Source organism: Pteropus medius, unplaced genomic scaffold (genome assembly GCF_902729225.1).
Source record: "Pteropus medius unplaced genomic scaffold, Ma_sr-lr_union100, whole genome shotgun sequence".
In the NCBI taxonomy this organism is placed as follows: Eukaryota; Metazoa; Chordata; class Mammalia; order Chiroptera; family Pteropodidae; genus Pteropus; species Pteropus medius.
In genome coordinates this window covers 30,470,547-30,485,193 of record NW_024354500.1, presented here as the reverse complement: position 1 = coordinate 30,485,193, position 14,647 = coordinate 30,470,547, and the positions used below count along the sequence as shown (strand labels likewise).

The 14,647-nt window shown below is 34.7% G+C and overlaps 1 protein-coding gene across 1 annotated transcript in view; it reads left to right on the top strand.

Moving 5' to 3' along the window:
• Positions 1–12,474, top strand: part of MLIP (muscular LMNA interacting protein) — a 122,818-nt gene extending 110,344 nt beyond the window's left edge. Inside the window, exons 12-13 of the mRNA XM_039853081.1 lie at positions 3,762–3,815; positions 12,153–12,474. Coding sequence (XP_039709015.1) covers positions 3,762–3,815; positions 12,153–12,158 — 60 coding nt within the window. The 3' untranslated portion in view covers positions 12,159–12,474. The remainder of the gene's footprint in view (positions 1–3,761; positions 3,816–12,152) is intronic.
• The last annotated feature ends 2,173 nt before the right edge of the window (positions 12,475–14,647 follow it).

Below are 14,647 nucleotides of genomic sequence, written 5' to 3'. Positions count from 1 at the left end.
ACTTAAAGTTATGAAACACAATATTTCATGTGGGTACTGCTACAGTAATTTGTCAGGTTTCTTTTAAGAGATGTTCTTAAGAAGATTTCATTCGAGCTTGAGTAGTTCACAAATCTAGGTGGGGAGACAGAAATAGAAGGTACATCTTATGTAGACAAATGGAGTAAAGGAGGTTTGCAAGAGGATGTGGTTCAGCAAAACAACAACAATAACAAAGAACAGACAAACAAACAAAAATCCCAAAGAAGTGAATTCCGAATAGCATGTGTAGCACCCTTGGCTATTTTAAAATGTTAACCTTTCTTGCAATACTTTCTCAGCTTCATAATTTTTGGCAGACAAGGAAACTTACTTCATTTTTGTGCAGGAGGGAGAGCTGTTTCAAAAAAAGTTAGAACTTTGAATTCCATTTCTCAGGTAGACTGAAGAATTAAGTGATTTAACCACATTTTGCAAAATTTCCTTTCTTTCTAGTTGTAGAGTAAGGGAGTTAGCGTAAGGGAGTTCCATGTGTCTTGGTCAGACAAGTTTGTGTTACCTCTGGAGAAGCAGTGACAGTTATGAGAAAACCCTACACTGGTAATAAACACTTCACAAGACTGTATATTAACTGGTGGCAGCTGTGTAATATAGTAATATAATTTTACTATATTACAAGGATATAGTAAAAATCAACCGAACATCTTATTCAAATACCACTCGATGATTCCACAATGGTGAGTGAGCAAAGGTCTAATTAGCCTGTTACACACCGGCGTCTCTATCCAGGATAATAGTATGTTTTGTTTCATTTCATCTGAGCTTTCCCTTTCATCTATCTTTCTATGTTGACTAATCATCTGATGATAAAATTATTAACTTCATATTTTATTTTTTGGATGCAAAATAGTCATTTGTTCTCCAGAAAATTTACCACCACGTAAACAGGCTTGGAAGACTCTCTCCCGCCTTCGGTATTCACCTACTCTCTCAATATACTTTCTCTATATAGATAGAAAGCTATTTACTAATACAGAATTTATATAAATGTTTTAGGTTCATTATTTCCACTCTTACTGTGAGAAGATTTTCACACCATGTTTTATTTTTCTCCCCATTTAACATCTGTAATCTTCCTGCATTACAAAATCTCTGCATTCTGCAGCGATATCAACATTCAACATTATTTCTCTCCAAATATCAATGTGTCTGCCTGATGTTTCTTGATTCATTGTAGAGGGTAGGGGGACCTGGGGTTACCAGAAAAACTTGAGTCTAATTCTATTCTCCAAGGCAATGCTTTAACTTAAACCTTTTTTATTCTCTCTCTCTCTCTTTCTTACTTAAATATCTTCCAATTTCCATCCATATTTTGCACTTCAGCCACAGTGACATTTTTTTTTTAAATGAAAATCTGATCACACATGCCCCTTTCTTATTTAGAGTACTTCAATAGTTTCTCACTGCCTAGAGGATGAAGCCCTGCCTCCTTATCTGACATGTAAGCTCCATTGTATTGTGTCCCTTGTGTGACCTCTCATAGCTAGACCAGCTACTCCTGAACTGCTTCTGGTCTCTGAAAGGGACACTCTTGACTTTAGTATGTGGCTTGCCTTTTGTAAAATGGTACACATCACTCCCTTCCCCTGGCTCCCGCTCTCCCAGCTCCTGAGTATCTCCCCAGGGGCATAACTAACACTTCACACTGGTTTTGAAAAAACAGTCTCTGGATTCCAGCCATGGCTCTGCCACTTACTGGTTCTGGACCTTGTATAAGTCATTCTGCCTCTCAAGTTTAGTTTCCTCATCTGTGAGACAGGGTCAAATTAGTGTTCTCCTCACCAGGTTGTTGTGAATACTAAATAAACAAATACGTATAATGAATTTATCATGTGAAAACATAATAAATGATTATGACTAAATCCATTAGCAACATCACATTTATTTAATGTTTTTGGTCAGACTGAGGGTAATAAAAGGCAAATCTATTGTGACAAAAGATCATAAATAAAAAAAAAAACATGCCAAAGCCAAATATAAATGATTCGGGGATTATCAATTAATTAGGATCAGTCATTTTCTGTCCTCTTTTGTTGATTAGGATAATTAACACATTAATTAACACAAGATTTTAAAATTCAAGATGAAAAGAAAATAGATTTAAATGAATGAATACCTATATTGAAAAGAAGAAATGGAATGTAAAAGTAGATAACACATAATTACTCATTTGCTTTTCCAATTTCACTAAACATTTTATTGGGAGTGTTCCAACATTTTCAAATTTCAGAATATTTATCCTATTCTATCTTAGGAGACTAGAAGAATGAAAATTTGACATTGTACAAACTCCACTGATTTATATAATTATCATACCACTTAGCCTAGGTATGCTAAAGATGCTGCTGTTTCCAGGGCCAATGACCTGGACCTGAGGTTGGAAGTGGTATACAAATTTGGGATCTCAGGGGACCCTGATGAACAGGAGAAAATAGAGGCTTTCAGCTGATTTTTGAAATGTTGTTTAGATCTCTAGTTGGCTCAGGAGCCAGACTATGCTTCTCTTTAAAGCAACAGTGTCAGGCAGCTAGAAGGAGTCCTGATGTTATGATACTCAGAGGATCTCATAGTTGGAAACAGAGTGCAATGGCTAGGATTTAGTGAAGCCTTAGCTTTAAATAAAAGCAAGCTCCATTCTTGAAAATCTGCCAGAAGAGAGGGAAGTCTGAAAAAATGTGAGGCGGGACCTCCTTGGCATCTCCAGCAGCCAGTGTTGGTGTCCTCCTGGGGCCAAGGCTAATTTCTGGGATCCTCTGAATTGCCCTGGAGTATTAGGAGCTAGTCCTGTTCCACAATGTATTGGTCACATCAGGACCCTATTGAGAGTAAAAGAGGGTCAATCATTTCTATAGCTCTGATTTGCTCAGGGCAGAAGCAGAAACAGGAAATATTTCTTTTAAATCAGGTACTGGGGTTACTCTAAAGTGAGGAGAGATGGTGAAAAAAAGGGATACATAGATTTATTACCAATGATTGCTCTCCCCTTCTCTTTGTATGTATGTCTCTCATTCTTGCTTATCTATGTCCCTTTTTCTTGCTTATCTATGACTTCTATCTTAATAGGTTTAAGTGTGTATATAGTGCTCAGAAGACCCATACAATAATAAAAATTCTTATATAAGCAAAAGAAACTCTCTTTTGGTAGTGTCACTATGTTGTGACCTACATTATAATAACATCTGGTGAGACTGCAATGTTTTTGAGTCCCTGTTTAATAAGAATATTATTTATAATAATGTACAATGCTTTACATTTCAAATAAGCATTTACTTTCTGTAGATAATTTGCATTTACTGTGGGTCTGAGTATGATTTTCTCTTTTGCTTTGGAACTTTTCAAAATGGGGACCATTGTGAGAGTTGAAATATATATTACTTTGTTTCTTCTTAATGACATCTGTTAATGTATTTTAATAATTCATGCATTCCATAGACATTTAATAACTGTCTAAGCTATATGCCAAGCATTGTTAGAGTTTACGTGTGATAGAAAAATAAATAATATGTGGTCCTATGCCCAAAATATTCACCATCTGCCTATTTTTTTCTATGTTAAGAATATCTTTCTTTGTTTTCAACAATCAAATTTTAATGGTTATATTTGGTAGGATCTACTATGATCAGCAATAGTATACCTATGTTATTGTTTGCCTAAGTTAAATTTAAACATTCATTTCTCCTTATTTCTATCCCTCATCACATCCTGGCATCTTTTCTGTGAAGCTGAGTCATCCAATGGTGGCTATTCCTGAACATGACACTCTTGATTCCAAAGAGGTAAATGTAAGATACAACTGGAGATATAATTATCCATTTCAATGTGATATTAGATTATAGGAATAAACCAATTCCATTAAAAAATATATTAATAAGATTGTCAATTTTTTTTAAAGATAGAATTACCTGGCTCACTCCATGTTGTTCAGAAGAATTCGATAGCTAAATAATAAATTTTGCTGCTTCTCAATGTGGAAGATAATACTAGAGGTTCCCATGTATGTAGCACCTTGATCACAAACTAACTCCTTTTATCCTGACTGTCTTTGTGATTTTTCTCTTTGGATACATTGTGAAACCACTGTGGTCTTCTTTTTCTGGAGGGTCAGTGGATGTCCCATATTTATGGTATATCTTCTGAGTCAAAGTTCTCAGCATCTTATGGTGTCTCAGTTTTCCAACCCCCAAGTAGATTTTGCATATGGCAGGTAGCCTACAGACAAAAGCATACCAACTCAAACATAGCCTCTAAATTTCATGCAAACCTTCAACCACTTTCACATTTTGGGATGACAGACAAAAAATACATTTAAAAATTTCTTTTTTTATTTTTATAAATGCTATACTAGAGAGACAAAGAAAAAAATCTGTAGAGAAATTTTTATTTTGTGTTAATCAAGAACATGAATAATTGAACAATGTTTTTTTTTCTTCTACATCCTCTCAGGAAAAGTGGTAAATGTAAAAAAAAGTAATTTTTTAGAAGACACCTTTAAGAAAAGAATAAATATGCTCACTCATTTATTTCAGAAGATACCCTCACAAATGATGCATGCTCGTTTTTGCAGCCTCCAAGTTTAGGTGAGGGAAAAGCATAGTACAAAAGAAGTAGAAATAGTAAAATTTCAAATATAATCAGAATATTTTCCCCAAAACATCTTTTCCACAATTTGGGGCATATCATTTATTTTTCATAAACTGACATCCTTATTTCTATAAATTTCAAAAGCTTTGTCATACAAGACCAATGTGTCTCTCTGCTATAACATTAGTAATTAAAATATAAACAGTGAGTTAAGAATATGTGTGGATTTATGTCCCTGACCACATATCTGATTTTTTAAGAATAGGATTGTTGGTTCAATGAGTATGAACATATGGAAGACTTTTGATACATATAGCCAAATTGCATTTTTGAAAAATTGTAGTAATTCACTCTACCAGGAGCTTGCTGTAATACCTATTTCCATGTACACTTGCCACATTGAGAATTATTATAATTGCCAATTTACTGAGAGATTACTATATATTAAAAAGTGTTATGTACTTTATATGCATTATTTTACTTAATCTTCACAAAACATTTTAAGTACTATTATTATTCCCACCTCATAGATGAGGATACTGAGGCTGAGGGAAATCAGTATATCGCCTAAAGCCAAAGAGCTGGAAAGTATCTGCATAATCAGGAATCCAGATCTGATAGACTGGAGCCTGTGCTCTTCAGCACTTTAACTTTTCTAGCTCTGTATCTTTATATAAATCTCTATTTATACTATCTATATCTGTCTCCCTTTTAAAATCATATTTTAAATATTTGCAATTTAAAAGGGGACATTATCTTTCATTTTAATTTACAGTTAGAAAATTCTGTATTTTCTGGTATTTTTGTCTATTTAGTTTTGCATTAAGTTATGCATTTATATACTGGTATAATAATATTTTTCTTATTAATTTGTAAACTTCCTTTATATATTAAGGATATTTAGTTTGTCAATTGTGCCAGCCCTTTCAGTGTGATTGTGGCAAATTATGTAATAGTGAAAAATTGGACAAATATATATGTCCCAAAATAGGAGATGGTTGAATAAATTTTGTACATTTCAGGTAAATTTAAAACAATTGTTTTCTTTCTTTCAAACACAATTTTGGATCAAGTTCATATAGCTATATCTACACAATATGAACGTTTCTACACAATAATAGGATCAGTTGATTATTTAAATAACAAAAGCATACAGTTTGAATAATAAATACTAAATTAAGGACTTCTGAATGTTAGGTAATGCTGAAAGACTATGTTGCAAAAAGAACAAATAGATGTAGTATTGTAATATTTGAATTTTTTTGCACCAGTTATTGCAACCCTAGAGACAAAACAAAATTAAGCTGGTGAAGGAAATTGCCAAAAAATGATTTCAATCGTTTGGAATATATTAAAAAAAACACAAAAGAAACTTAAGTTTGAAATTTAGCAATTGTGAGAGATAGTGAGTTACTGTTCTTATTTTAAAAATATGTAAATAATTAAGCAAAAAGACCTTTTCTTCTAGTATACTGTTTTTTTACTTAATAAATTTGGCACATTTTGGAGCAATGAATTTTACAATTCTTTATGACACGTGGTCAGACTGTAATATTGACCTGTATATTTTCCCCAAACCCTCTCTTTGTTATTTATTTACCTCTAAAGCACCAACCAAGAAAACTATCTGTTTGTATATAGCAATTCTGGTCTTATAACTGTATGGCTTATGGAGTAAAACATTCTAGTTACCATCCCACTGCAAATAAACGATTATGAAAGAACCCTTGATTAAATCTCCAAATTTACATCTTAGTTTCTGTCACTTTCTAATGACAGCAGTCTGTTTTTCTTATTATCAGTCTCCCATTTCTTGTATTTGATTATGCTATTTGTTGATACTAGTTTTTAATATTATCTTGATAATTTACTTAAAAATAGACTCATCTGATTTAGTTTGTTCATTGTTTTTTTTTTTTTAAGTCCCATACTTTATAGTGCATCTAAAAGAACCAGCTCAAAACAAAAATTCCACTTATCATCTGGTTCAGTGGTTCTCAACTCTGGCTGAACATTAGACTCTCTTGGGACTTTTTAAGAGCTCCAGGATTAGGGTTCCAGTCCAGGCAGATTAAATCAAGAATCTCTAGAGGTGAGCAAAGAAATTGCTCTTTTAAAATTTTCCCGAATGATTCAAATGTGCAAGAGTGGAGATCCTCAAATTCTGGATTCTTCATTGGCAGTCTAGGAAAGCCAGTTAAATAGCTATTCAGTCTTGGAAACAAAAATCTGAAAGTAAAAGCAGGAGAATCATAATAAATTAATTTCAGAAAAAGCTTTGAATTAATAAAAATTTGGATCACATATTCCTGTCTAATGTCATAAAGGTTTAACATGCGCTTTAATCCATGGTATAAGTTAATTTTGAGAGATCTGTTTTATGTTGAGATTCACTGTAATTTCTTTAGTACTTTATGTTTTTAATACTTTGTGTTTTCTTTGTATTCCATACAAGGTTTGGGAAATAACCTAGGATAAGGAATAGCATTTCTTGTAAGCTGAGTCTGGTGAGGTAATACATTCCAAAGAATGTTTTATTTAGCATTTTACATGGTACTTAAAAAATACTCATTGATGAACCCTCAGACAAGCAGATTAGATCCCTAATTAATCAATTTGACTGCTGTGGTCAGCTGGCTGATCAACTTTCAAAGATTTCAATTATTTACACCAATACTGTAATCTCCAAGAAGATGCATATATAACACCATCTAATTTCAAACAAACTCCCTGCCTGAGATAAATGATTTCTGAGTTACTTAGAATAAATTAAATTCTTCTAAGCAGCAATAATTATTTCTCATTGTATACTTCATGTCTTGTGAATTCAGCAGCTCTTTGATTCACAACCACTCTATAACCCATTGCTCTTTCTACAGGTTTAACTGTGAAAGTCATAATGGGAAATGAGATACAAACAGACCAGCCACCCTTCACATCACCTGCTATGTGCAGCCCTAGGCCTATTTTATTTTTAACTTAAGAGTCAATTGATTTCCAAAAACATGATTAGATACATTTGGTTCTGACCTTTTATTTCTGCTTTTTATTAACACAACCTGAGAGCTAATCATTCACTAGACTGCCCATAAAACACATGCCTGGCAAATTCTTCTGTTTTCTTACTCCTCTTTGCAGATTTTTGATAAACATTTAAGGGTCGGCAAGATAACAATTCTCCTAGCAAGGTGACTAAGATTGATTTACTGCTTGGCGTATATAAGCTTTTTGTGTTCATTTTATTTTGAATTCCAGGACCTCCATTGATGTCTAAAGTTCTAATCTTATGGGACAAGTGTCTCATTCTATATTTATTCTTCAGATGAGAATACAGAAAAGAGAAAATAAGTGACTTGTCCATGGAAACCACTCTCATTTTCTGGTTTGATTCAAGGGTAAAAATTAAATTATTAAGAAGAATGAGCTTACTCTATTCTCTTCAGGCAATTTCCCATAAATATTATTTCTCACAATCAAGCTTTAATAAATCATAGATGGAGTTTTATCAGCCTTGAGAGTTCAAGGTTGTAGTCTCAGGCAAGAACTTGGAATCTGAATATTACTAACTGCTAATTAAAAGAAGATTCATATGCTTTGATAGACAACTGGCCAGAGGGCCGGGGTAAATTTATCTTATAAACACCTAATATGAGCGCCTGAACAGATAGTTACCTTGCCCAGGCATACAGGTAGGCTAGGAAACAATAAAGGGAAGGACATCCTACCGCCAGGTTTGGCAGCAAAAAGTCATCAAAAGACTTTTCTGTGTTATAAGACCCAGCCTGTGTTGGGGAAATATAATTTTTAAAAAAATCTTTCTGCCAACCCAGAAGTCCTCTTTACAAAAGTAGTAGAAAAAGGAAAACAATTTATTATTGAATAAACATTGAAACCAAATCTGACAGGCATCACAAACAATCACTAAGAGATTGCAAAGTCAGCAAGAAGTCTTACTCTTCATATATAGCCAAGCAGGTACAACCCATATATACATGTTCTCAAGAGAAACAATAATTCAATTCATCCTCAAATAAGAGGACTTGACGGTACAATTTATCACATATAGTTTATCCTAAAACACCTGGTAATGCGGGTGACCACCTGTGACTGGCTTTACACAAAGGAAAAATAAACTTCTCATATCTTTATGGCAGGAGATAGTTTTACAACTGGAGTCAGGTATCAGCTAAAGTTAGGCTCTTACCCTCCCTCAGACACTAGGAGATAGGGGCTCGATCTCACTTGGATGTTTACTTGGTTCTTAAGTCCTTGAGAAAGACTTCACTGGGTCTTAAAGCTGACGAAAGGCCCATCTAGTTTTCAAAAGGACATATACATTTCAAACAATGGAGGATGTACTTATAATGACAAGTTTTCTGAAGTAAATGCTCTAAGAAAGGAGGGTAGGAAATCTCTTACCTAATTTTCAACAAGGCTTATTTTCAACAAGCCTCTTATTTTTAATGCTATTTGTCTTTATACCTGGTTGACAAGGGTAGAATTGAAATTTTACTCTGAAGTAGCACCCCTGCCGCCACCCCCAAAAAAGAAGCCTCACTTATCTTTCTTTTCTAGGGACTCAGTTTAATCTACTATAGGAGAAGTGAGGGTTTGGCAATTTTGAGGTTTCTCTTTCTAAGTTACCTCAGTAGATTAATATTAGATTTTGTATCACAGTGAGTTGTGGTAAAGCTGAGCGAAGATCAGGAAGTGGAAGGCTTACATTCCTCTGTGTGCTAGTTTTTCAAGAGAAACAAACAAAATAAAATCCAGGTTAACAACTATTTGGAGCTCAGGTCATCCAGATATTAAATGTCTTTGACTCCAGATTTAATGTTGTGCTCTCTGGAGGCCATTATACCTGCATTCTCTATCAGGATTCCTTTATAGGACCTTAAGTACCAAATGTTTTATTGTTTCTGGTTTATAGATAATAAATTCTGATACTAGATCTTGTATTTTTGCACCAACGTTAGTGGTTATTTACATGTCCAAAATGTATTTAAAATCTTTCAGGAAAAAAAAAAAAGAATTACAGCACTTAATAATATCACAATACACGTTTTCTGGAAATTTGGTCTTTGTGTACTTGAAATCAGGCTTCATATTTACGAGAATATGTATGGAGTTCATTTTGCTTCCATTTGGCAGAGAAGAGTATGCATAGATGGTTTGTAATAAAAGGAAATGAAAAATCAATGTCTACAGCACATTCTTTAATAAAAATGCTTTCTGTAACATGGGATTAAAGTTTCACAACACTACATCACTTATTACCTAAAGTAAACTCTACATAAAAGTATTTTGGGAATCTGACTCCCTTCAAAATTATGATGATCTAAATATCTTGGTTTTTTTTTTACCTTTTTTTATGGGTTTTTTTAATATCCAAAATAAGTGTATCGTCCAACTGATAATATGATAAAATACTTAACCTTAATTGCCAGGGTGCTATCCTGACAAAAATAATTTATTTTTTATAATGATTTTCATTTTTCTTAAATGTCACCTTTGTTTTTCTTAAATTGTTTAGCTCTTTATCTGTATCGAGATTGGCAAAGGAAAGTGAAAACTTCACAAAATGTCTATAAACATGACTTTTCCTCTCATAGCATAATGCATCATTTCAAACCAGCTGCTAAATTGCAGTGACAAACATTACTGATCTGCCCGTGGGTTCAGGAAGGCTGAGAATTAGTGCTGAGTTTGCTGGCATGGTGTCAGAGGATGAACTACTTATTCCTCTTCAATCTGATTTAATTATTTGTATAATTATAAAATTATATTTGAAAAAGAATTTAGAGGGCATTTAGTGCAATATTTTACTTAATTTTATAATCCTGTCTACAAGTATTTTCTTATATATCTTCTGTTTGAATTCTTCGGGTGACAAGTCAGATATAATATATGTTTTAGTATGGCTAAGACAAACTAATGACTATAGGAACAACAAAAACAAATAGAAAATGAAAAACTAGAGTTTCATTTTAAATACTGTGGTCTTGAGCATGATATTTAATCTTTTTGAGCCTCAATTTCCTTCTCTCTAAAATGAGATCGAAGATTATGGTGAAGATCTGCACTAATGCATGTAATGTGCTTAACATATAAAGTATATAGCATTTGGTAAGTGTTAGTCAAATCATGATGATTTCTTTAAATCTCTTGTAATGCTAGCTACCAAGTATGTGTACTTACTGGAAAATCTAAATAAATCATAGTTTTTATTTGTTAGAAAGAAAAGGAGGAGATATAATTTAGTCATTTCCTCATTTCATTCTAAAGCTTCAGAGAATCCCAGATGATGAAAGCTACAACTCACTTATATCATGACTGTTGATTTTCTATGGCCAGAACAAATAAATCAGTGTGGTAATGGAGCTATCCCCTTGTTTTAGTAGCTCTTTCTCTAACTCTTCCTTCTAGTCTAACAAATGCAATTTTTCCTAAATGATGCAGAATATATCTGTTTCACAATTCTACTTAGCCTTTCGGCCATGCCATGCTCAGGTTTCCTGTCTGCTTTGCTTACCCTTTGCATACAGCCCATGTTCCTCTTGAGGCCAGCTGTAAGCCACAGCTCTCCCAGACCACTGCTTCTTTCTGCTATGACCCAAACCAGGGCGAAGTAGGGAGAGTTGCCTACAGAAGAGCAACTGACCTCTTTAATTCTCCACCAGCCACTTTCGAATGCTCCATTGTCAGCCATGAGTTGGCATTTGGAAATATAAACTTAAGGTTATTTCCTTCCATTGATGTCATTCTATCACATTCTATCAGAGTAATGTTTTAGAACTAAATGTCTCTTTTGGCCTCATGTCTTCTGCTTTCTTTTATACTTTTTATCTTGAATTCTATAATCTGCTAATAGCCATCCCCACTAAGTTCTGTTTATCTTCACTGTTCCATACAGTCAAACCCTATAAAATAGAAACACATAGAGATTGGATGGATAAATTGTTAGAATCACTCCCCTACTATATAACTATGCTATAAAGCCAATGGAATCAATATATGGGAAAAAGCAAGAGGTTCATTTACTATCTCTGTCTTTTGTAACATTCCATTTTACAAAAGCTGCGACTTAATTCAATACCAGTTCATCTCCTTGTTTTAGAGTTTACATTTTATGGAATGATGAAGACAATGTTAAAAGATGGGAAAGGCAGCAGCCATCTGATCCAGACATGAGGAGTTGTGGGTGGATTGTGGTGGTGCTGTTCCTTATGGCCGCCCTGGCCCTTCATAACCATCGTGACCCTTTGTAGGAGGCCAGAAATGCTCTGTTGAGCTCTCAAGAGGTCATGGTCTGATGTGAAGCTAAGCTGCGTGTCTTTATTGTCATTAACTGTGGAACAAAAAAACAGCTACTAAGGGAAAAAAATAAACGCAAGTTTTCTACTATAAACCTTTTTTATTTTTTTTTAATATGAGAATACTGTGCCTAAATGTGAATGTGTAAATATTTGGGTGTATTTTTTAAAAATTCATTTATGTCTATTGCCTGACAACTACTTTCTCTTATTTTGCAGCAATGAAGTTGGAGCAGAAGCTAAAAATCCAGGCCGCGCTAAAGTTTTTGGAATGCTGGTGCTAGGCATTTGCTAGATTTAACTCCCCCCGCCCAATATGAGTGTTCCCTTTAGCAGTGCAGCAATGGAACTAAAAAAAAAAAAAAGTTTCTTGCAAGCATATAACATCTCAGTATTCTAATAACACCCAGCACTGGAAAGATTTACCTACAACTTCTTGAACCATTGATAGAGCTTTTAATGCCTTCTAGTAAGCTGACAGCAATACTAACATGCCCCTATGTTTAGCAGCCAAATAAAGAAGAATCATGGGTAAATAGAAGAATGGTTGTGACTATTTTTCAACACCAGTTTTATTTAATAAATACAGGACTTACCAAAACAGGTTTTATTCCCCTTTTGCTTCATTTATTTTTAACATGTAAAGAAAAGGAACAATAACTTTTAAAAAATAAGTCTCTGCCAACTTGCAGGAGATGCTAATGTTGAGGGGTTCATTGGGGAGATCTTGGACACAGGAAATTGGTATTTCACATAACATGCACTATTTTCCTTTTCTCTTGGAGTTCTGTGCTGCCAGGACAGGCTATGTATCAGGGGCAGGTCAGTGATCTTGAGCATCGTGTCATGGGAATGTTTCCAACGTTTCTCTCTGTTACCATATTATTCTTATAAAGGCTACTCAGAGTCAGTTTGTACTCATAATCTTGGGAACAGCAAAGACAGAGCAAACCCACACTGGGAGGACAATCCTGGGAGCTCACCCTCCAACATACCCATGCTCACATATTGGCCAGGTTCAGTCATCTTCCCAGTTGTCTGTCTTAGTCTTCTCTAAGTGGTTTTCTTCTACAGCCTTCTGCCCAATTGAGAAGCCTAGGACTAACAAAGAATCCATGGCAATTTCACAGTGAGCTCCTGGTAGTAGAAGAGCCTTAGTGAAAGCTGAGTTACTTACCCCTTGCACATAACCTATGTTCCCCCTGAAGTCAGCTCGGTCTAAGCCATAGCTCCCTTAGATCACTGCTTTATCCCCATCATCCCACCCCAGGGCAAAGCAGAGTTGCCAGAGAAGAGTAACTAGCCTTCTTTATGCTCCATTTGCCATCTTGGAATGCTTCGTTGTCAGTTATCAGCTGGTACCCGGAAATATAAAATTCTCATCATCTCTTAAATTAGTGAGTGACGAACACATTCTTATGTGTTTAATATATATATTCTTCACTTACATATGTTTAGAATATGTACGTTTTTCTTTGTCTACACATATATTTCAAAAACGTAAATGGCATTATAGCTATACTATATTCTATTTCTTTTTTCTTTTTCTTTTTCTTTTCGCTCAATACTATGGTTTTAAAGCTCTAGACACATTCTTCTGCAAATGTGTAGTGGATTGTCTCCTCACAGCCACATGATGTGCCCCCATTACATTTTTCCTACCCACTCACCCTGGGGGTGGTCTCTCAGGTTGCTTCCTCTTTGCCAAGGATGGTTGTAATACATGTCCTTGAATGTGTCCCTGTGTGAACCTTGGTGAGAATTTCTCTGGAATATATACTCAGGATTATAATTGTTTAATCGTAAATATGCATGTACTTAATTTGACTAAATCCTCCCGGATCGCTTCTCTCTAGAATATATGTACCCATTTTTGTTTTTACCAGCAATTGATTAGGCTTTTATATCCCCAGTGTTCCTCTCTGCCTTTGAAGGTCTGAACTTTGAAATGCTAGGCTATGCTATCACTAAAGGCAACTTTTAAGACAAGAAGTTTGTTTGAACTTGATGCCCTATTCGTACCAAGTTTTCCAATTCTCAGAGACTTTTATACCCTTTCATTAACTGCAATTGTCATCCAGGTATTATTGTCTCCATTTTGTTGATGAAAACCTTGAAACTGAAGGGTTTTTTGACTGAGGGCACCAAAGTAGTGAATGGTAAACCTAGTATAAGATCTTTTGATTTTCCTACAATGTTATTTCTACTAAAACAAGCTACATCTGAATATCATGGTCTAATCTATTCAGTTTCTCAGCAAAGATCAGTCTTAAAAGCATAAGTACAAGAGGGGCAAGTGTTGGTTGTTGGGAGAACGTGGAGAATTGGCTGCTTTGGGGTTGGTTGGTACTAGCATTCAATGCACTGAGGCACTTAGGAACACAATGGATGTTGTGAGGAGGAAGGGGATGGGAACCAGTAATAAGGAATAGACAAACATTGAGGCTGTGTCTTTTTTTGCATCTCTGGGGAAGTAGATTCCAAGACAAGGATTTGTGTAAACAGTTTATTTGATAGGTGAGCACAAACAACACTGGTGAAAAAGTAAGGGAGTGAACTAGGGAAAGGAGGGAACCAATAAAGAGTCCATTATAAAGCCAGTTACAGCAATGGGCAACTGAAGTTCATCCCACTGGGAAGTTCTAGGACACAGGTTGAACATGTCTTAGAGTTAATTCCACTTAGAGGAAAAGAAACTGGAGAAGTTATTCTAA